The sequence below is a fragment of the Lycorma delicatula genome, chromosome 1 (assembly GCF_047948215.1).
Source record: "Lycorma delicatula isolate Av1 chromosome 1, ASM4794821v1, whole genome shotgun sequence".
In the NCBI taxonomy this organism is placed as follows: Eukaryota; Metazoa; Arthropoda; class Insecta; order Hemiptera; family Fulgoridae; genus Lycorma; species Lycorma delicatula.
The window spans coordinates 42,848,399-42,872,443 of record NC_134455.1 but is presented as its reverse complement, the minus strand read 5'-3'; the positions used below and the strand labels follow the sequence as shown (position 1 = coordinate 42,872,443).

Here is a 24,045-nt window from a genome sequence, read left to right as displayed (position 1 = left end):
GAGAGCTTTTCAACGATATCTGTAAGCGGTAGTAATTTTCATCGGTTCCAGAGTTATGGCCAAATTGAATTGTAATTAATGAAATATTTGACCTTACAAGGGAAGCCACATCGGTTCGAATGAGACTTTATCTCTTTTTTTATAACTTTTTTTTAATGTAAATGTATTGATTTATTAATAATTATTAATCTCAGCTTATAAAAAAAAAATTAATAATTCAATAATAATAAAAAAAAAATGTATGAAAAAATATCAAAAGTTGTTAATAAAAATTAGATTTTATAATTTTCATTTAAAAAAAAATGTGTCTATGTAATTTAATAGGCGTACAAGGAGGTCATGTGGTGTCCACATCGGATTTTTTTACGTACAATGTAACGCATGCGTACATTACAATAAATGAAGGTATTTTAATATACTTTTATTTATTGTTTATCTATATAAATAAAAATGTAAAGATTCAAAATGTTAAATCTCCGAAAGTTCTTCACCGATCGCTTTCAAATTTTGACAGAACATTGGATTCGATAGGCGCGCGTTTTTATATATCTAAGATGTCACAGCTGTGACATGTAAAATCATGCTTTTTTAGAAAAACAGCGCTATCTGTTGGACGTAAACGCAACACACGCTATACTAAATATTTTTCGATTCCATTTCAGTGTTTCCAATATGTGTATCCGCTATAGACTAAAAAACCTCTGGACCGATTAACGCACGGGGAAAAAGGGAAAATCGATAAAACTAAAAGGGAAAAAGGGGAAAATTGAAATGGAAATGGAAAGGTGAAAGGAGAAAAAATAAAACTGAAAAGAGGGTAAAGGAAATAGAAACGGGGGAAGGAAATGAGGAAAAAGGGGGAAATGGGTGAAAGGGAAAGAGAATAAGGTAAATGTGAAAATGATAAAAGGGTAAATGGGGGAAATGAACAGGGGAAAAGGGAGAAAGAGTAAAAAAGAAAGTTTAAATTTTGTGAAGTTCCGTATGTTAATTTTGTTACCTTTTATCAAACTTTTAATTGCACGTGCACATTAATGTCATGTAATTATGTCAGTAATGATGCACGTGTCAATTTTTTTTTTTTTTGGCTTCAGTCATTTGACTGGTTTGATGCAGCTCTCCAAGATTCCCTATCTAGTGATAGTCGTTTCATTTCAGTATACCCTCTACATCCTACATCCCTAACAATTTGTTTTACATATTCCAAACGTGGCCTGCCTACACAATTTTTCCCTTCTACCTGTCCTTCCAATATTTTTTTTTTTGTCTTCAGTCATTTGACTGGTTTGATGCAGCTCTCCAAGATTCCCTATCTACTGCTAGTCGTTTCATTTCAGTATACCCTCTACATCCTACATCCCCAACAATTTGTTTTACATACTCCAAACGTGGCCTGCCTACACAATTTTTCCCTTCTACATGTCCTTCCAATATTAAAGCGACTATTCCAGGATGCCTTAGTATGTGGCCTATAAGTCTGTCTCTTCTTTTAACTATATTTTTCCAAATGCTTCTTTCTTCATCTATTTGCCGCAATACCTCTTAATTTGTCACTTTATCCACCCATCTGATTTTTAACATTCTCCTATAGCACCGCATTTCAAAAGCTTCTAACCTTTTCTTCTCAGATACTCCGATCGTCCAAGTTTCATTTCCATATAAAGCGACACTCCAAACATATACTTTCAAAAATCTTTTCCTGTCATTTAAATTAATTTTTGATGTAAACAAATTATATTTCTTACTGAAAGCTCGTTTAGCTTGTGCTATTCAGCATTTTATATGCTCCTGCTTCGTCCATCTTTAGTAATTCTACTTCCCAAATAACAAAATTCTTCTACGTCCATAATCTTTTCTCCTCCTATTTTCACATTCAGCGGTCCATCTTTGTTATTTCCACTGCATTTCATTACTTTAGTTTTGTTCTTGTTTATTTTCATGCGATGCATGAACATCGGCATGAACGGCATAGACTTCATCTATGCCGTTCATTGTTTCTTCTAAATCCTTTTTACTCTCGGCTAGAATTACTATATCATCAGCAAATCATAGCGTCTTTATCTTTTCACCTTGTACTGTTACTCCGAATCTAAATTGTTCTTTAACATCATTAACTGCTAGTTCCATGTAAAGATTAAAAAGTAACGAAGACAGGGAACTCCCTTGTCGGACTCCCTTTCTTATTACGGCTTGTTTCTTATGTTCTTCAATTGTTACTGTTGCTGTTTGGTTCCTGTACATGTTAGCAATTGTTCTTCTATCTCTGTATTTGAACCCTAATTTTTTTAAAATGCTGAACATTTTATTTCCAGTCTACGTTATCGAATGCCTTTTCTAGGTCTATAAACGCCAAGTATGTCGGTTTGTTTTTCTTTAATCTTCCTTCTACTATTAATCTGAGGCCTAAAATTGCTTCCCTTGTCCCTATACTTTTCCTGAAACCAAATTGGTCTTCTCCTAACACTTCCTCCACTCTCCTCTCAATTCTTCTGTATAGAATTCTGGTTAAGATTTTTTATGCATGACTAGTTAAACTAATTGTTCTGTATTCTTCACATTTATCTGCCCCTGCTTTCTTTGGTATCATTACTACAACACTTTTTTTGAAGTCTGACGGAAATTCCCCTTTTCATAAATATTACACACCAGTTTGTATAATCATGCTGAAATTTGAGAAGAACATAGAAAGCTTTGCACCAATAAGAGAAGTGTGGGATTGTTTTGTTGCAGCCTGTCGAAGTTCTTATAAACCTTAGTCATTTGTAACAATCGATGAACAGTTACAATGACCTCAAAATGCAATTGAGGTCATTGTAGCTTCAGAATGTATATCCCTAATAAGTGTCTGAAAAATACGGGATTAAGATTGTCATGATGTGTGAGAGTTCAACTAAATTCATGGTAGGTGCAATTCCTTATACTGTGAAAACAATGCAAACTGGAAATTTTTTGTCAAAAAATTGTCAGAAACTATTCATGGTTCCAATCAGAATATCACAATTGATAATTGGTTTAATTCAGTGCCTCTAGCCACCTTGTTACTTGATCATCCTTACAAACTAACTATTGTTGGGACTTTGTGTAAGGACAAACACGAGATACCCCCTAAAATGGTCAATCTAAAGGGCAGAAAAATTGGATTGAGTATGTTTTGCTTTGATGAATTCAAAACTGTGGTATCCTATAAGGTAAAAAGTAATAAAGTAGTCTTGCTACTACCAACATGTGATGAAAAGTCAACAATCGACCCGAACTCCAAATAGCTACACATCATTGAAATATACAAGGTTACTAAAAGCGGAGTAGATTCAATGGATCAACTGTGTAATCAAATGTCTTCTAGTTGTAAGTCAAAAAGGCGGCCCCATTGTGTGTTTTATGGCATGATAAACATAGCTTTGGTAATTTCATATGTCATATACATATCCAACATAAAATTGGGCCTAAACCAGTAGCAAGTATAAAGACGAGAATTTGCTCACAAAATTCAATGTGATCAGGTTAAACCATGGCTTAGCTTGGAAGCCATGGCTTCCAAGCGTCACAAGAGTGTTGTAACGGTTACAACACTATCCGACTGGTGCGCACAGCAGTTGAGAGATCGGTTTGTCTGCCCTCTGTTCTTTTACATGATTGTGTGGTTTGTTCGACAAATTAATGTACAAAGTAATAAACGCAAGTTAATTAAAACTAAGACACGACAGCGTTTGAAGTTCATATTTTTTTATTAACGCGTTACGAAAATAAGGAATTTATTTATTTATTATATTTTATATTTTTGTGTAATATTTATCGAACAATTCGTATCGAATCGAATCAAATTATTTTGATCGGGTAAGAAGTTTTAAATAAATACATTTTTCCTTACTTTATTTACTATCTGTTATATTATTTATTCCTTGCGTGACGACCAATCATGTCCGATCGGTTGTACCTAACGTGTATTTCCCTGTCGATTTGTCTTTTATACACTACATCTTCCTTGCTCACACAAATTCCCCCGTACGCTGTTATATACAAGGCTTTTTGTTTCCATCCCTCCTTTTTTAATAGTAATTTCTGTCATTGACATTGATTTGTGTTTATTTATATATCGATTGTAGCAGTTTACATTCCATTCGTGTCGCTTTTATAAAACCGAAGTACTTTACTCAGCATATCGATCGTCGTCATGTTAATCTATTCGACGGATATAAATTTAAAGAAATAAGACGATTATCTCGACTTATGTATTTAGTGAACCGTGCAAAAACCGCTGATTTTTTAAAGGAATAGTTTATTGAAATTCTGATTTCTATTTAAATTATATTTACCTATTCTAGATCGCATGCGATTCAACCGTTGATGGTCCCGGTGGGCGTGGTTTCTTTTATTACTTCTCGATTGTTTTCAAATAACTAACTGTTATACGAAACAAGTATTTTGTTCCGATCGTACCGTTGTTTTATTTATACAAAAAAAATCCTGAAAGGATCAAGGGAAAACGTAATGAAATCTAGATCAGAGCGGCATTATCGATTACTAGCCGGTCGGGCGATCGAAGCGAGCCCTGACCGCTTCGATCGCCCGACCGTCTAGCCAGGGGGCGAAGCCTTCTGGACCCTTGACGCGTTCATATCCTCGTGTTTGTGAGAATATTAAATATTTTGCAGGTATTCGTTAAATAAAAAAAGATTAGTGATTTCTCTTAATTATATTTCTGTTACAACGGTGACAAAATAAAAATGTGAGCGCATACAGCAAACAAACTATTCTTTTTTATTGGAGATATATAAAGTTATAAATAAAAGGAAAGATGACTACACTCCGCTTTAATAACATCATAAATGACAATAAATTCAAGTAGAGGGCATTGTGATATGTTGACGAACGATCCTCCTCGCTTATCTTATCGAACTAAATTTTAAAGGTTATTCTAACTTCTTGATTTGTTAAGCGTCGATGAATTTCTGAATATTACTAGTATTTTATTTAGTAACTCTTAAATATTCTTCTAGCGGAAGTTAAATTGAAAAATATACTTTCTCATTTTTTCACCTTAAAAAACATTTTTTCCGGTCGTTGTAATTTCGAAAATATAATTTAAATTTGGTACTGCAGGTATGAAGCTGAAAATGACGGCTTAGATATTTAACAACTTCAATCGAGATTTTAATATTTACTTAAGAAGTTAGCTTGTTTAGCTTAATAATAATAACTGGTTTCTTTAAATTTAACTACGGTAATTTAAAATTATTATTTTATTTCAAAGAAGGAATTAGTTAATTGCATCTTAAAATAAAAGTTTTGTCTTAAAAAATTAAACAAAGCATTTTAAAAAAAATGAAAGTTTAAAAATCTTACTTTCAACTTGAAATACCGAGTCTACGGTTCAAGATTACATAAAAACTTAAATTAACATCTGTCGAGTCGACTATATAACCTTGATATGTAACCAGTCGACGACCCGTCTTGAGAATACATCGGTGCAAGTCATATTTTCTTTCTCTTGTTCTTTTTTGCCGACCGGACCGACAAGAATTTTTGGTAATTTTATTCCAGGTGAAGAACGGCAGAGAAATGTAAAAAAAACTTCGTTTTGGAAAAAAGTAATGTAAAGCGAAATAAAATGTTCTTCTTTTAAGTGTTATTACACGAAGTGAATTTTATACGGAGCGGTAATTGCTTCGCTAACCGGCTCTTTTTTATGGGTACTAACATCTCAGGAATGGTCGACCTGAGACTGCGCAAGACTACACTTCATTTACATTCATAGATCATATTCATTCATTCTCTGAAGTAATACCTTACGGTGGTTCCGGAGGCGAAACAGAAAAATAGGGGTATTAAAAGTGTGTGTGCGCGCGCGCGCGTGCGCATGTGTTTTTAGTGCGCTCCAACGGGAGCGTAGATACGCGAGTTATAGAATTTTAAAATATAGTTTCATTGAATTCGTGTAGTATATTCGTACAGTTGTAAATTACATTACATTTTTCACTTTGTTTTTAATATTTTTGTTATTTGCTTGCAACACTTAATTGAAGTATCGTGTGTCTATATCTATATTTTTTCCACCATTTTTTTCGAATTTCCTGTATTTTTACTTATTATTATTAGTATTATTTTTTTTATAATTAAATACATAAATGTGTGTTTAATGAATTTTAAAATTATTTTATAAAAATCTCACTTCTGCTGAAAAATGTTTTCTCAGCAGATATGAGGTATTAAAATATTAATATTTATAACATTATATTTTATAATAAAATATTAAAATAATAGAAAATTGTACATCTCTTTTTCATTATTATAATTTTTTTCAAGTAAATCTAAACCGCTAATCAGAGACAGCCAAAACCTTTCAGATTGGGTTCTCCCCCCACCTTTTATATATCTATATATATTCATTAATTGCTTATTTAGTTTGGACAGTATTTTTATTATAACTTTTTTTGCACATGTGGATTGTATATTACAATGACTAATCGTATTTATTACATACCGACCCCTATGGTGTAATGGTATCGTCTATGCCTTTCATCTGAAAGGAAGGTTCAGGGTTTGAAAACCAGTCGGGCTAGTCGGTTATTCATATCGTACAAAACTCATAAACTAGTTGTAATCGAGTGTAGGACTGTTTGTCATCAGAAACAGATTTATTAATTAATTTGTATATTTTTAAGTTTTTTGATTATTTAATAACTATTTAAAATATTTATTTTATCGAATGAGAATGATTATTTTTTCAACTATAGAGTTTTTTGATAATTTCCCTGAAGAAAAAATAACATGCCACAGAAATGTGATGAAAATGAAATGCTCTTTCAGCAACACCGAAACTGTATACATTTTTGTTTTACTCAATCGTGTTACAAAAATTTATATTCTTAAAGGATAACTTTACTCCTTCAAAATAAATTTAATTTTTGTAAAAACAAACAGATTATTAGATACACAAATTTATTGCCCTTTACTTTATCAAACGTGTTAACTACAGTCTCATAATCCAAGTAAATTATGCTGAATAAACAAAAAAACATTTTTATTTCTAATTCTGTTACAGTTTTGATGAAATTGCCTTAGTTACAAACTTTTCTTTCTTTTAATTAGACATTTCCTCTCTATACATTCACCAATATGTTTAAAATTACCATTAATGTTCCTGACACCGATCACTAATTATTCAGTACATCCCATTTTGTTTTCAAAAGAGCTTCATGTTCATAGATGCATAGCTATTTTATGAGAGAAATTGTCTGGTTTGGTTATTCTAATTTCTCTTTGTCTAGAGTAATTCTACATCATTTTTTTAGAGAATTTAACTTAACTGTTATATCAAAGTGAAGCGGTTTAAGTTTTATTAAAACTTAACATTTGTTTCTAACAATTGAAAAGTCATCGTAATATATACAACTCAAGGTAATCTGATTTTTTTTTTTTATCTTATTGTAAGGAAAAATTGCATTCATGGTCTATACACCTTACTCATTTAAAGAATGGTAAAACATGTAAAAAGATTTTATTTTTGTTACTTATTAAAACAGTAGAAGATTAATGTATTCAGATAATTGACTGCAACCCACCTGGTTGATCTAGTGGTTAACGCGTCTTCCCAAATCAGCTGATTTGGAAGTCAAGAGTTACAGCGTTCAAGTCCTAGTAAAGCCAGTTATTTTTACACAGATTTGAAAACTAGATCATGGATACCGGTGTTCTTTGGTGGTTAGGTTTCAATTAACCACACAACTCAGGAATGGTCGAACTGAGAATGTACAAGACTACACTTCATTTACACTCATGCATATCATCCTCATTCATCCTCTGAAGAATTATCTAAACGGTAGTTACTGGAGGCTAAACAGGAAAAAGAAAGAAAGATAATTGACTGCAAAAAGTTACCTGGATGAACTAGTTTTTGATAAATAACTCTATTTTAGAGTAGGATCTGTAAGAACTTCTTCTGAAATCGATCTTGAAATTTTCAAGGTCATTAAATTTCATTGTATTTCAAAACAAACAGTTTTGTAGATATTTTCATACCTATTGATATCGAAATGATTTGAAATCACACATGGTAATTCCAAAATTCACAAAAAAATACCTTGTCTCCTATAAAAAAACTTGTGAGTGAAATAGTTGAAGTATGGACTTCAAAATTTCCTTAAATAATTTAGAACCTGTTAAATAGAAGCTAGCAATTTGGTGTGGATGCTATTTCATAATTATCCCTCTTGTAAAACAAATTTAAGGGATGAATTATTTATAGGAGTTACAGAAACTTAACTCTCATATATTGGAAAACACTTAAAACTAGATGGCTTGTTTTCATTAAACATGTTATAAAGGCAGAATTTTTTTTCCTACCTTGAGGATGAAAGATGATTTCTAAAGAACTATTTACATATATTTTTTTACACTCATCGAGACACACTGCTCAAATTTTATGGTAATACAAAGTTTACTCCAACGTATTGAATTTTTTTTAAATATAGAAAACAAAAAATATTGTTGATATATTGAAAAAAATAATTGATTTCTTTTTCCTGTTACAGCAAGACTGTCCGAACGGGCGGTTGACACCGGCCAAGTTTGTAGTCATGTACAAGATGTTTTTTCCAAGTGGCAATGCAGAAGAGTTTTGTGACCATGTATTTCGAACATTTGATATGGACAAGAATGGCTATATCGATTTCAAAGTAAGTATTGTAAATCTTATGTAATGTCTGATTTATAACTTATAACGCTATTATTGAATTTTATATTTAAATATTTTTGATTATCTTGTAAACTAATCGCCTAGTCTAAAGAAACAAAATTTACATTTTAATTAAAACTTTTTACATATTTGAAAACTATTTTCATCTACTATACAGGTAGCTTTTCATCACTGATTATTGCTGTTGTAATTGTTTTAGTCGATTCCAACTGAAATTACTCTAAATGAGCTGAGGGTTTGTCTCTGTCTTTGTCAACCAAACTATAGCTAGCTTAAAAGGCAAGAAGGGTAGGCAGAAAGAAGGATTTGTTGTACTATCAAACCAGATGACATCATCTGATCGCACTAGATACACTAGCACACAGACATAGCAGTTGGTGAGGGGCAGACTTTCAGCTCGCGTATTGTATTGCTGGAGGTTATATTATATTTTTTTTTTTTGAGAATTTATATGTATAGATATGGTCGCAAACTGTGTTATCCATTTGGTAAGTCCATTTTTAAAAATACGAATTTTTAACTGATCTGTTATTTGACTGGTTTCTTTAGATACCACTAACTAAGACACAGTTAGTGGTACCATCTCAAAATAGTTCTGAGATTGGTTTGGTCTCAGTAATCGGTCTAAACCATTGATTGAGCTTTAAAGGCTTTTGTAAAGCAGTTAAAAATTTATATTCAACAAATTAATTACCTAATAATTCATTTTCTTACATGTATAATTCAATTAGTTTTTAACTGAACTGGAACTTGTTTCTATATGTTTTCTTTCTTTTAAATTTGTTTTATTTAGAAATAGATCTACTTATAATTTTCAGGATTCATCAAGAGATCCCTAAAATAATATCAATTTCTTTTAGGAGATTTTAAAGTTACACATATGTATATTGTACTCTTGGGTTGATTATATTGTTCTATTTGTTATATTTTTCTTTACGAGTTTTTCTCTTAATTTCTGTTATAATCGATTCGGACATATATTTTTAAGGGTAGTGTGCTGTATATGGATACATTTACATGTGTTAATATTAAATATAAAACAACGGTTGTAGTCTACGTTATAAATGTAGTCTACAGCAATCACTTAATCTTAAAAAAAAGATACAATATCCAGCCCTTTTCTAATCAGACAGCTGAATTATTTTTTTGTAACTCAGCGTAATACCGGGTCGGCCGTATAAAACCGGTTTCAGCCATCTGACACATCCTGCGTCAGAAGATGGTGTTTGTTGCGTATGCGTATTAGTTGTTACAAAGAAATGGCTCTGTTGCTAATGTGAAGAGAGTGAAACAACCAACTGTTCAAACTCCGAAAGTTGTTGCTTATATACTATATATCACATTGGAAGGAGCCGTCACAAGTCATCGTGGTGATTAGCCCAATAAACTGGAGTTTCTTGAACATCTTGTTTGCGTATACTTCATGTTTTACAAATGAAAGCCTATCATGTGAGTATAGTGCATAAATTAAAACAACATAATAAAGACAAACGAGTGAATTACTACCGGTGGCTCTTATAGAATATAAGCGAATGATTCCTTAATCCTTTTCTCTTCATTTCAACATGTGAAGCGTGGTCCTATCTATCAGCCTACGTTAATTCTCAGAATATGCAGCAGTGGGCTTCACAAAATCCGAATGAGACCAATCAGAAACCAGTATATGATTAAAAATTGGTGTTTTGTCTGCAATTTCTAGAAGCCGGATAATTGGACCTGTATTCTTTGAGGAGACTGTTTGTTAATATCAGTGTCTATTTATATGACTTTACATAGAATTTACGCATAACTAGACTCCAGATGAACTTTTTTACGGGTACATCCAACAGATGGAACAGCTTAGTACATCTCTGACTGGTCTCTCACTCGAATCCACCAAGATTTCACTAAGGATAGAACAATCTGTAAGGATTTGTGGCCACCTGATCTCCAGACTTATCGTCTTGTGATTTTTACCTCTTGGCCTATCCGAAAGGAATAGTCTACAAGAACGACTCGCAGATGCTGGACAAGTTAAAAGAAAATTTATGACAAGAGATTGCCAGGATTCCAGTTTGAGAATTGCAGGAAAGTTTTCTGAACATGATTCACCACGCCGAACTTTATATAGTGGCTGGTGATGAGTTTTTGAAACAGAGACTTTAAAATTATGTTGCAACACTTTTAAACATTAAAATCAATAAATTTAGGTAATTTAATATTACTTATTGCTTTTCATTTTTAAATTTTTATTTCCTGGGGTCAGTTTTATTTGGTCCATTCTGTACTTTTGCCAACAAGAAAGGATCTTATTATACTTGCATTTTTTAATAAATTACCGATCCCATTTAAATTCATTTATTTAAAATACAATTAAAAGATTTTCTTTTACAAAAACATTATTACTTTTTCAGTGAATTTTTAAACAACTAATAAAAAAAAAATCTGAATAGTTTGCATCCTCATTCAACCTGTAATAAATATAGAATAGTTATCCAACTCCATTAATTCTAAGTTCTTGGTGGTCTGATCTAGCACATCCATGAAAATTGTAAATTTTAATGATTTGTATCAACATTTATACAGAATTTTTTTTTTTACTTCCATTTGATGAAACATATTTTAATCCAAAAAATTACACCGATTGAACAAAAGAAAACATATTTAAAAAATGATTGTAGAGTATTACTTTAATGTAATCTATGTTGTAAAATACTATGTTTTAGCAACTTCATTAGACGACATTAAACTAATTTGCTTTACTGTACACATATTTGAAAAGATATATAATGGATACTATAGAAAAATGTTATAAAAAAATAATAATAATAATAGCAAACTTGGATTTCTAAGATTCTGCTGTACTTATAAACAATTATTAAGATATAAATCTTGAATAATAAAAACTATTTTCCCTTTAACATTATAATAATGGATTTCTCGTCTAAATATATCTTAAAAATATTTACTCCTATATCAGATTCATATAAACTTAAGAATCAATTAATTGAATTGCAATTAATCAGTCGTACGTTACAATATCATTTTTTTTTTAAATCTTGATTAAAAACATTTTTATTGTATTTAATTACAAAACAATAACCATTAGTCATTTTAAAATAAATTTCAAATGAAAAACTATGCGAACTTCAACAAATAATTAAACGATATCAAAAGTAGATTCTGTAAGATAAAAGCTGCCAAGAATATGTACTAAACAGATTCTTCTAACTTTTGATGGTTTATTTTAAACCATCAATAAAAGAGTTTATAAACATATTATTTAAATATAATATGTAACAAATTTTTTAAGCTATTTTGAGATTAATTATTTCTGAAGCTGTTTAAGTATTAATGATTTTTGTATTAAAAATGTCAAATCTCTGCGTAAGTTTCAAATCTTATTATTGTAGAAAAATTGTCGCTTAGAATACCCACAGTTCTGCTAAGGTGCCACTCTTCAAGTTTTTCTTTATTTTTTCAACATTATTTATTTTTATTATTCTGCTTAATGTTCTTTCATTTACTAATTGAAAGACTTAAATTATTACTTTTATTATTTATACTGTTCCTTTTTACACAAACTGCACAAAAAAGATTGTAATGTATTTAGAGTACATGTATATATGTTTTTTCCACCTCAACAGCTGAACCAATTTAGATGTATCACCGCGCGTTGGAATCCTTACGTTACTGGGAGTGTCATAGGCTGTATAAATGTATAAACAGTGGTACCTTGAGATACGAATGTCTTAACATACGAATGTTTTGAGATACAACATGAAATATTCTAAAATTTAAACCTCGACATACAACGAAAAATTTGAGATATGAATTTGCGATGTGCGATAATTGCATAGGTGATCCCTAGATAGCAGAGCGTTCGCTCAGCTTTCCTCCCGCCACTTCTGCCCGCTATGTCGCTCTGTTTGGTTGTTGAGACCAGAGTCCTCTGTATGGCCGCCACGACGTGTTATTCGCTTTGTTTGTGCCTGTTTTTCGTGTCATTTTGGATAGTATATATACTGTACTCTGCATATTTTGTTATTTTAACCGTGGATCCCAAAGTTAAAGACAAAACTGGTGAAAAGAAAAAGCCTAAGAAAATGATCTCAATGAAAGCGAAACATGAAATTATTGCAAAGCATGAGCGTGGCGCTCGTATCATCATATCAGGAAGTGTCTGATTTTGTGGAAAAAAGACACCCAGAGAAATTATCTACAGGGAGAGCGAGTGCCTTATTTGATGATAGGTGTCTCACATTCTTTCGTAAAATTTTAAAAAGAAGGCAGAAACAGACCTCGATCGTTGCCTTGTGAAGGTCTCGCGCAGTGAAAGTCAGGAAAGTGAGGCCAAAAAGGCCCGACGTTAAAGTGATGATAAATAACCATTGTGTGTTATTAATATATTAATAAATAAATTAATAAACATTATGTGTGTTATTACTTGTTTATTTATATACAAATTGTGTATATTATATGTAATTTAACTGTGTTTTGGGTTAGTTTCATATCGATAGAACGTATTAATATATATTACATTATTTTAAATGGGAAAAATTTGAGATACAATTTTTTTGCCATACGATGATGATCACAGAACGAATTAAATTCGTATCTCAAGGTACCACTATATTTACTTATATATGTTTAAAAAAATGTTTAAATTAAAAGAATCCTATCAAATGACTTGAGTCGTTTTTAAATAATTCCCATCTTGCATATGAGATATGAGGTTTCCGAGTCATTCAGAATGAAGTGTTGAGATGTGAGTTATACAAAAACGACTCATTCATCTGATTAATTTTTCAAATCTACATTTGATAGATCAAATGATCACTTTTATTCATGTAACTAGTGTTTTTATACGACTCCCCAAAAAGGATTGTAATTGGTATTAATGTAGTAAGCGATCTACCTCTGTAGTTAGTTCTTAGATGGTGCTGCTGAAACGATATATTGAACTAAGAAAATAGATACAAAAAGAATGAATAAATGGACTAATTTAATAATAAATGGAATTATTTTTATTTAATTAATACTGAAATTATAAATATCTAACCAAACTTAACCTATGCTCGTTTCGCTCACTAACCTTCGCGCGCTAGTCAAGGTTATTGAGTAAAGCGGGCATAGATTAAGTTTGCTTTGATTATATTTATAAATTATAAGCGTATAATTATAAAGGTTAATTTTTTCTTAAATTAGTCCATTTATTCGTTCTTTTTTGTATTTATATACTTATTTTAATATAGAATTTCAGTGATGCCAATTTAGAACTAACTAATGACAGAGGTAGATCGCTTACACATTAATACCATGTAACTGTTACTGTTTATATATGTATATACATGTTTGTTTCATTTTAGCAGCTCAATGGCTGTACCGATTTAGATGTATGACCACGTGTTGGATGGAATCCTTATGTTACTGGGAATGTCATAGGCTATATAAATATGCTTAAATAGATTTAAAAAGTTTGAAAAAATATGTATACAATTTGTCACGTGCACCTTCTTTAATTATTCTACATTAAAGAGCAATAATTGTCAACGGTTTTTTTTTTTGGCAATCATGCTTTTTAATTTTTTTTTGACAGTCGTTTTTTTTTAATTTTTATAATTTTTTTTATTTAAAAACATCTGAGTTAATATAAAAAACATATTTTTTTATAATATTACTTAACGGAAAATATTATTAGATGATGGTTATTAAGACATAAGATTAGTAAAATTTATTTTTTGTTAATTAGTAAAATGTGATTATATTTTTTTATAAAATGATGAGACTACAATAAATTACAGTATTTATTTTTATGTTAATAATATGATTATAATTTTCATAGAAACTTACAATAATAATAATAATAATGTTGATAAATAAAATAAAATTTAGTATAAGGAAATCATAAATAATTTTCTAGTTGCAAGATTTTGTTAAGCTTCCTCTGTTTATTCAGAGATTTGCTTTACATACAAACCATTGTTTTATCTGAAACTTAATAAAAATAACAATAAATAATGGTTACTCTTTTTAAACTCTTTCTTCAAATATTATAAATTTAAAAAAATATATACATGTATTACACGTAGAGTAGCTATTTGTCTCAAAAATTGCCTAACTTGTGAAACAGTTAAAACAATTTTAAAAGTAGATCAGGGAAAGAGGTAATCTCATTTCCTTTAGGAAAGCTGATTATCCCACCTCGTGCGGTTTACACTTTTCCTTCCTTCAGTCTTTTCCCCTACATATACATCTCTCTTCATTATTTAATTGTTCTTTTTTTCTTCTTTTTTTTTGTTAGTTATCTAGTAGTTAACAATTTATTTTGATTTTATATTAGTGAGTATTTGTAGTTTATTTAATTTATTAAAGGCTATTAGGAGAATTTGCTTTACGTGTATTTTATTACATTAGCTAAGAACATGTTTTAATTACAGTTTATTTGTTCCTTATATATAATGAAGTAGTTAATTAAAATTTTAAAAATTACATTGCTGACCTAAACATAACTCTATTTAAGACAGTGCTAATTGTCATCATTCATTGTAGTAACTTTCATAACTACACTGTTTTCATTAACTACACTCACACTTCATTGCATCTCCCCACTTCCAATTTTTTTGTACGTTAAATGAATTTTATACTTATGAAAAATAACAACCCTCACCAGATTTGAACCCAGAATTTTTCAGATGAAACGCTAAGAAATTTTATCATGGAATTATTTATAAACAATAATTACAGCACAGAATCTCTCTTCATATTTTACGAGGCATATTCATAAAGTAAGGGCCATCGGCTTATATTTAAATATTATATTTATATTAACAGGTCTGAACACAGTTTCACGACTGCAGGGCCAAAAGGATGTGTGCTCTGGTTTATGAATTTCCGCATGTTGGACGCACCTCTATCTACATGATTTTCACAGAAAAGCTCGGATATCACAAATTGTGTGCAAGGTGGGTACCGAAAATGCTTACCGACCAACACAAACAGCAATGAATGTGCAGTGACGGAACGTTTTTGGACCGTTATCGACAAGATGGAGATGATTTGTTTTACCACATTGTTACAGGCAATGACATATGGATATCCTACACCAATGCAGAATCGAAACAGCAGTCAATGCGGTGGTACCATTCAATTTCCCCAAAACCGAAAATGTTTAACCCATCTCCATACTCGAGTTGAAAAATGTTGGCTACCGTTTTTTGGTACGAAAAGGGCATCATTTTGGTTGATTTCATGGAATGTGGATCAACAATTTCAGCTGATGTGTACTGCAAAATACTCACCAAACTGAGACGTGCAATCCAAAATTGTCAACGTGGTAAACTGTGGTCCGGCGTAATCCTTCTTCATGACAACATGTGTCCTCAAACCGCTGCCTTAACCAAGAAGAAGAGTCAAGATTTTTTTTAGCTTTTTGACCACCTTCCATATAGTCCCGATTTTGCATCTAGCGACTACTTCCTCTTCTTGCATTTGAAAAATTTGCTTGGACAACGGTTTGAAAACGATGAGGAACTCAAGACTGCCGTTTTCAACCGTTTCAATTCCCAGACGGCAAACTTCTATGGAGAGGGGTTAAAGAAACTGGTGCTTAGAACTGAATGGTGATTATGTGGAAAAGTGAAGTAGATAAGTAAATTAAATCTGTAAGTAAAAACCTTTTCTCATGAGTTAATTTTTTTTTTTAATGACAAAACCCCCTTACTTTACGAATATACCTCATATATTACCTTTAGATGCCCCGATTCTTAAAATAATTTAAAACATCATAAATTTAGAATTTCAACTAGTATTATTTATAATAAAGATTTCTATAATCACAGACTTCCTACACCCAATATTTATTTCATTTTATTTATTTATTTATATTCCATTTAGGTATATCGTAGGTGGGATTCATAATTTTGATTGAATACAGAAGACAACTTACTTTTCATATGTTTAAGCTTAGGACATATCTCATATATACACACACACACACACACACACACACACACACACACTCACTTGCATGATATATACACTCAGGATGTACGTTTATATTGCTCAGGACAAAAAATAATGATTTATCACAAATCTTTTCTTTTTACCTTGAGTAATCTTAAATTTTAAAATATTTTTTTACCTTTTTTATACCTCAATATTAAAATAATTCTGTTTTTTGTCTTCCTTTTTTACCCTTTTATTTTGTCTTAGTTTTTATCCTTTTATTTTTTTTTTCATTAAGCAACAAAATACCATGGTATTAACTAACCAAAATAAGGAAAAAATTAATTAAAAAAAAACCTTCTTGAAATTCAGTTTTATGTTTCAGTAGCAAAATTAAAATTAATTTTAAAACAATTAAATACTTATTTCTCATTAAAAATTTAAAATTACAGTTTTAATTTCATTTCATTTTACAAGTTAATAATGTTATTAATTATTTACAGCATTTTTTTCACACCTTAAATGTAATTTTATTAACGCATCTTATTTGATTAAGAAAAAATTAAATTGTAACTTTTGAAATTTTAGTCAGTATATTTTAATCAACCGAACAGTACAGCTGAAAAATGAAATTGTGTAGTGATGTTTTATGCCGGTACATAAATTTATTGTAATGTCTTTTAAACTGTAAGCTGATAAATATTAAAGCTTCTATATTTGCTTGTAACCTAAAGTATTAATTTTGTAATACCTAATTATGGATTTACAGTTTGTTCTAGTTCAGGAGTACTTGGGTTAATTAGGACTGCTGAATAAGAGACTTATTTTAGTCATCTTAAGCCTTTAAATTAGTAATTTACTTATATTATTAATGCCATAAATAGTAGTGTTTTTTGGGGAAACAAATACCATTGTAACTATTGTGGAATGAAAATATTAAATTTTGCTACTAAAATCCGATATTCAAAATAGGGTATGTAATTTTTAACTTTATTGTAACATAAAGTAACAATCGTAGAATTTTTTTATAGAAATACTTGAGATTTCTAAGCAATAATAAAAAAATAATATTAAATTACAGTGAATAGAAAAATTTTATATAAGTGTAAATTTAAGTGTAAGTATAGAATTATCAACCTTCAGATACCTCAAGGATTATTGCAGAAACACTGATATACTCTTCCTAATATACCTATCCCTAAAAGAGTTTAATTAGAAAAAGATGGTGGTGCCAAAACCATAAATGACTCTACATTGAAAATTGTAGTTTTGGGTCGTAATGAATTATTGGTTATCGTGAAACGGTTTGATTAAAGCAAATAAATCACTTGATTAGTAATAATGAAAGTTTTTTTGCATATTGCTTATAGTTATCATAAATTTTCCTTCCTCATATATATTTCATCTATGCTCTGTCAATAAAAATAAGTAAAATCAGAACTTACTAAACTGTCAACCACAAATTGGTAACTCTTAAGATTTATGAGAGTCAAAGCTCTTATTTATATTACTAAAAATATGGATACTTTTTATTTTGTCTATGTGTAAGTTTTATTCTTTATTTGATAAAATAGCGTATAACACAGTAGGTGTTAAATATATAAACATAAATATACCTTTATTGTGAAAAGTTTCAGGTTGTTACTTTCTCAAAAAGTATTGTCATTCTTAAACATCTTGTTAATGAGAGTTCAAAAATTGAAAGTTTAATAATCGTATTAATAAAATACGATAAAAAAATTAATGTTATGTATAGTTAGCCATTAACATTTTTTTTACGCCGTGTATGTTTAACACCTTAGTTTTTTTGTTAAACTGTGTGATGAGTTAATTATATTTATTAGGTGCTGATATAACCTTAGGGCTTAGGAAATGTAACAGACATAATAAGACATTCATAAAATTACATAGCGATTCTCAAAAATAACAATCACGCATTTCAAATCATACAAAAGGGAGTTATGAAATCGGTTCCCCTTATTTTATTCAGTGAACTGAAGGTACTGTTGCATTTCAGCGCACTAATCCCTGTAAAAAGCAGCTGAAATTTGACTTTACTATTGTAACATTAATCGTGTACACTACAGGGATTGGCTGTTTTGTGATCTGTTGATCTCCACGTGCAAAAAGAATGCTAATCACTGTTACCCAAACATAGAACTACAAAATATCTTTACCGTTTGTAAAATATTACTGCTACTTTTATAACAAACAATTTTTTACGAGGGATTATTATAATAAAAATCTTTTTTAATACTGCTGTTGTAATTTTTTATTTATTTTATGTATTTTGCTGTTATTTATTTACATAAAAATAGATTAATGAATCATTTTTTATTTGATAAAATAAACAAAATTAAACTCATTAAACAAAATACTGTAAAGAAATTATATATATAGTTGAAAAAAAACTATATATATATATATATATATAGTTTTTTACAGTATTTTTATTTTATTTTATTTTAAGTTGTAAAATTTAATGTTTATACATAAACTATGAAATTTAACATAAAGAGTATATTTTTTATGGAATATAAAGTGTCACTTGGATGACTGAACTACAAAAATACTAGATACATTGAAGAAATACAAGTTTAGAAATAATATTGAAAATATACTTTTAGTCTTTTTATTTTATGATACAGTTAATGATGCTTGATGAACATGCCTCTTCGTTTAACCATTTTTTTTATGTGAAGCCAGAAACAATGTTATAATTATTATTTGTGCATATTTCTTTCTTTATCGCTAAGTATTAACTCAAAATTTAGGAGTATTTTTATGATGACTGTAGGTAATTTCATATACATATATATATAAAAAGGTGCTTCATTTTTTTTACTTCTATAAAAGGTTTTTGTTTATATAAAAAATGAAAATGAAATTGAAATCATTGTAGGAGTGTTAGTGTGAATGATAAGAATCCAAGTCGTCAAGAGATAGATTGATGGTACTTTACTAACAATTTTGATGGTACTAACAATTTTATTACAGAATTCTGCTCTAAAATTTAAAAAAAATATATTTAAAAACAAATAAAATGAAATCTGTGTAATTAAAATATTTGTTTCCATCTTTAACTTTTATTTGTTAATTTACGTATTATTTTTTAACTTTGATGACTTTTGAACCACTCCAGTCCAGTATTAATGTCCGAGTGAGCTTATAAAAAAAAAAAAGGTTAATCTACTGAAACATGAAGGAGAGTGGTTATTGTCATTTAATTAATGCCATTTGCATTTTCCCTTGCTGCAAGCTACATTTTGTGTCTAATGACGGTAGCAGTTTATGCCACTCTAAAGAATAATCTTGTTAAATCAACTGCAGTATAAACTGTAATAACTAAAATAAATAACTTAAGTGCATTAACTGAACTAATAGCAGTCAAACTTATCTTTACTAGGCTCCTTTTAATTAATAGTTTTTTAAAATCTATTTATTCTTTGTTTACAGTATTTCTTGTATTTATGTTCAGTGTTATTATTATTATTTATGTAATCCTCTTGTTAAACTAATTTTTATCTAAATGTATAAATAAATAAATAAAAGCGAATGTTTAATTTTGATATTGTACAAAGAAAGAATTGTGTTTAAAAAATGGAATTTGTTAGGGTAAACGATTAAGAAAGTGATTAGTTTAAATATGCTCTATTTCATCATTTGATTAAACTTTTGGTTGATCTCTTGCTGAACATCTGGGTTTCTAACTTTACCTATTTACAACACTGTTCTAACTTTCCTAGACTATTCTATTAACCTCTTTTCTATATATTATGTAAAGTAAATAATTTCATTTTGTTTTTTATTATTTTATTGATATTAATTTAAATTTAATATGTAGTTATTCATTTTTATTCTATTAATAATTCAAGAGCTGAAATACTATGTTTTAAATAAAGGTTTTCAATCGGGTTTTACAGCGATTTAAAATTACATTACTATATGGTTTTGTAACATTTGTAACTACTAATTTCACAAAAAAATGTGTATGCAAATCTATACTGCTATAAAAACTTTGTATTTTGGATTGATTATAGATATATAATAAAAAAATGAATAATTCTACATTTTTTCATGTCGCATAAGTAAGTAGTCAATAAAAACATTAAAATGTTGCAAATTGCTAAATACTTGTATATTATATATATTTGCATTAGCAACAAAATTAATTTTTAAAACATCATTATCTTTAACATTGTCATGTCACCTTTGGTATCTCACATCCATCTTTCACAAGTCTCCCTAAACATCAACCGATCATTTTTTTTCCCAATTTACTCTCCAATATTTCTTTAGACATTCTTGTATCCTCCATCCTTTTAATACGACTCAGGTGCAGCTTATCTATTGTGCATTAACAGATTTTACTCTTTTCTACCGCTTACAGATCTCCATTCTCTTTTTGTTAATACTTAAGAGCTCTTCTTAAGTTTTCTTTCAAAAAACCTCAAATTGACAAGAGGCCGGTCAATATAATGATATTGACCAGGCCTCTGAATTATTTAACAATTGCTCATAAAAAGTTTATCGTACTCATTCTGATATAGCTTCTTGCTTAAAAATTTGTCTTAAAAATTTTATTTCTGGTAAAGTAAGCCCTGTTATCATGCCGAATCCTTTGTTTACACAACTTACTCTTTATGTTATCCCAATTTAAGTAATTATAAAGTATGTAATGTTATTTATAAAGGGATATACTCAGGTTGATTTGTAAAATATATTTACACAATTTTACATCACATAATGCTCTGTACAACATAAAGTTAACTACATTGTAGAAAGGCCATCATCTTGTTTCACTCTCACAAACTACCTTTTTCTAATAATAAAATCTTCAAAGATACCCAGGAAATACTTTTTTTTTCCACTAACATCGAGCTGTCATTTATTTTACTTTATGTCTATATCCATCATGAAGTTTTATGTATAGATTAACAGTTATTGACAATTTATTATTAGATTTATATTTTCTTCTTCTTCTTTTTCTTCCTCTTCTTCTTCTTCTTTTTCTTACTCTTTTTCTTCTTCTTTTTCTTACTCTTTTTCTTCTTCTTCTTTTTCTTTTTCTTCTTCCCACATCAATCATAATAGCCATTTCAGAATGTTAACCAGCAGCAGAATAACAAGATATTTGTGATATCCATTATCCAACATTATATTCCACATCATAGGTCTACAAATGTTGTCGAAAGCCTTTTCCCAATCCACACAGGAAAGATGTTAGAGATGATTAAATTTTCAGTGTCTCTCAATAACCATTCATAGTGTTTGCATGATCCACTCGCTCTTCCTGAAACCCATCTTGTTCTCCCCAACTAAAGAGCCTGTCAATCCCACATATTTTGTAACCTGTATCTAACAAATCGATTCCTCGATAATTATTGGGATCAGCATGTTATCCTTTCTTGAACAATGAGGTTACTCCAGACTTACCTCAAGCCCTGTGAATTTTGTAACTCTTCCAACAAATATTTATACAAGTGTAACAACTTCATATGCAACAGTAATCTTCCATATTTGATCTATTCCGCATTGACTCCATTTGGACCTGGCGATTTTCAATTCTTGATATTTTTAATTATCTGCTATAACTCGTCAATAGTTAGTTCAAATTGATCTGGCAGGAGGAACACTGAGCAAAATTCTCTTTATCTACATTTCTATCACACTACAAGGCAGCATAATGTTCTTGTTCACTTCTCTTTGAAACACATTGTAGCCGCATGTGTTCCCTGTTTTCCTGACCCATCATTTTTAGAAATGTATAAGCTAGTTCTTGCTTACCATGCAAATCTTGCTTTATGGTATTTATAAATTGTTCCCAACATTCCTGTTGAGCACATCTGACAATAGATTTAGAGTGGTTTCTGGCTCTATTATAAGAAAATCGAATTCCTTCTGATGGATCATTTTGCCCTATTCTATACCAACGTTGCTTCTCTTTTATGGCACTTAATATCTTCTCATTCCAAATCCTCAGGCCCCCTCCTCTTATGTAATTTCGATTTCATACAAACAGCCTCATCGACTTCTTCTTCAATAGTGCGACAGAGGTTATCTCATTCCTCATCAATATCTTCTACCATTGGTAAATTCATCAACTTTCTAGTTAATCTTTTTTGGTATATGCCTTTAATACTCTCATCTCTCGAGTGATACTTTAAAAGCATTGTCCTCCATGTTCCTTTCTGCAACAGAAATTTGGCAGCTAGGTTAAAGTTTTCTTAGAAATTTGCCAGAGCTAATAATTTATTTTTTTTCCCTAGTGATAAAGTTGAAAATTATTCATTCTTAATCCTATACTTTTTGGTTATAATATATAGTTCCATAATGATTTCTTGTTGACCGTACCTATTCGTTTTGAACCGCTTGAACAAAAAAAAAAATGTTAACTCTACCTCTTTGATAAACTTTGAAAACTATTTCCATCATATTAACTTTAGAAGAAATATAGGTTTGACACGTCATAAAAAGTTGAAGTATAGAAATACTTCTTTTCGAAGTTAGAGTTTTACTCGTTCACTCTGCAATATGATTTTAAAACTTATTATACTCTGATAATGTTACATTAAAAAATAGTAATAAGAAATATGAAACCGCTTAGAAAAGGAGAAGTTAAAAAATGTATAAAAATAAAATTATTAGATATAGTGGGGAATTTCAATCAAAATGTTGTTCAAAAGTATTTCAGTATTACAGTTTTCAAAGTATTTCCTGATATTGTTATTTTAACATAAAAACAATTTTATATCAAGTCCAGCCCCTTTCAAGTACCTTTCCATCACATCTTAATTAAGATAAAAAAATTACCTCTTAATTTTTTCAAATCTCTAATTCAGTCTAAATATTCCTTATTCAACCTAAATCTGTTAATAATTTAAATATTTTTCTGAGATACAAAACCAGTCGCTCAACATATACATGAATTTAAATTTATTGACTAGTTTTGTTTAGAATTTCGTGATTCACCGATTTTTAAATGTCAAGATATTAGAATCTTGGTTGGTTTTCATTTTTTACTAATAGAAAATACTTTATAAATAACATAACAAGAAAGTAAAAATAGTAAAAAAAAAGCATAAAAGACTTTATGTTGTTGTTTTAATTATAAGAATTTTAATTTTTAAATTAAATTGTATAAATTATGAAAAAGTAATTTAAAAAAAAAAGATATACGTTAATAAAGGAACATGTTAATTGTCACAAGTGTATGATTGATGACATAAGTTGTTGATTGATTAGTTATAAAGCATGTGATGATAATTTGAATACAAAGTAAAGTTTCTAAAGTTCAGACCATGATGATTATTATTATGATGTCAGAAACTTTGTTTTGAAATATTTTTGTTAAATATATTATTTTTATTTATATGTAATATATTGCCATCTGTTGTGTTGATTAAGTTGTAATAATTTTAGTA

At 29.5% G+C, this 24,045-nt stretch overlaps 1 protein-coding gene across 4 annotated transcripts in view; it reads left to right on the top strand.

Moving 5' to 3' along the window:
- The window catches only part of LOC142317589 (T-complex protein 1 subunit beta-like), a 119,337-nt gene that overhangs the window by 54,957 nt on the left and 40,335 nt on the right, over positions 1–24,045 (top strand). For 3 of the 4 annotated variants that reach the window (XM_075354174.1, XM_075354158.1, XM_075354153.1), the window contains one exon: positions 8,532–8,675. The exons of the other annotated variant lie outside the window; for it this stretch is intronic. In XM_075354174.1, coding sequence (XP_075210289.1) covers positions 8,532–8,675 — 144 coding nt within the window. The remainder of the gene's footprint in view (positions 1–8,531; positions 8,676–24,045) is intronic. 4 annotated transcript variants of the gene reach the window in all.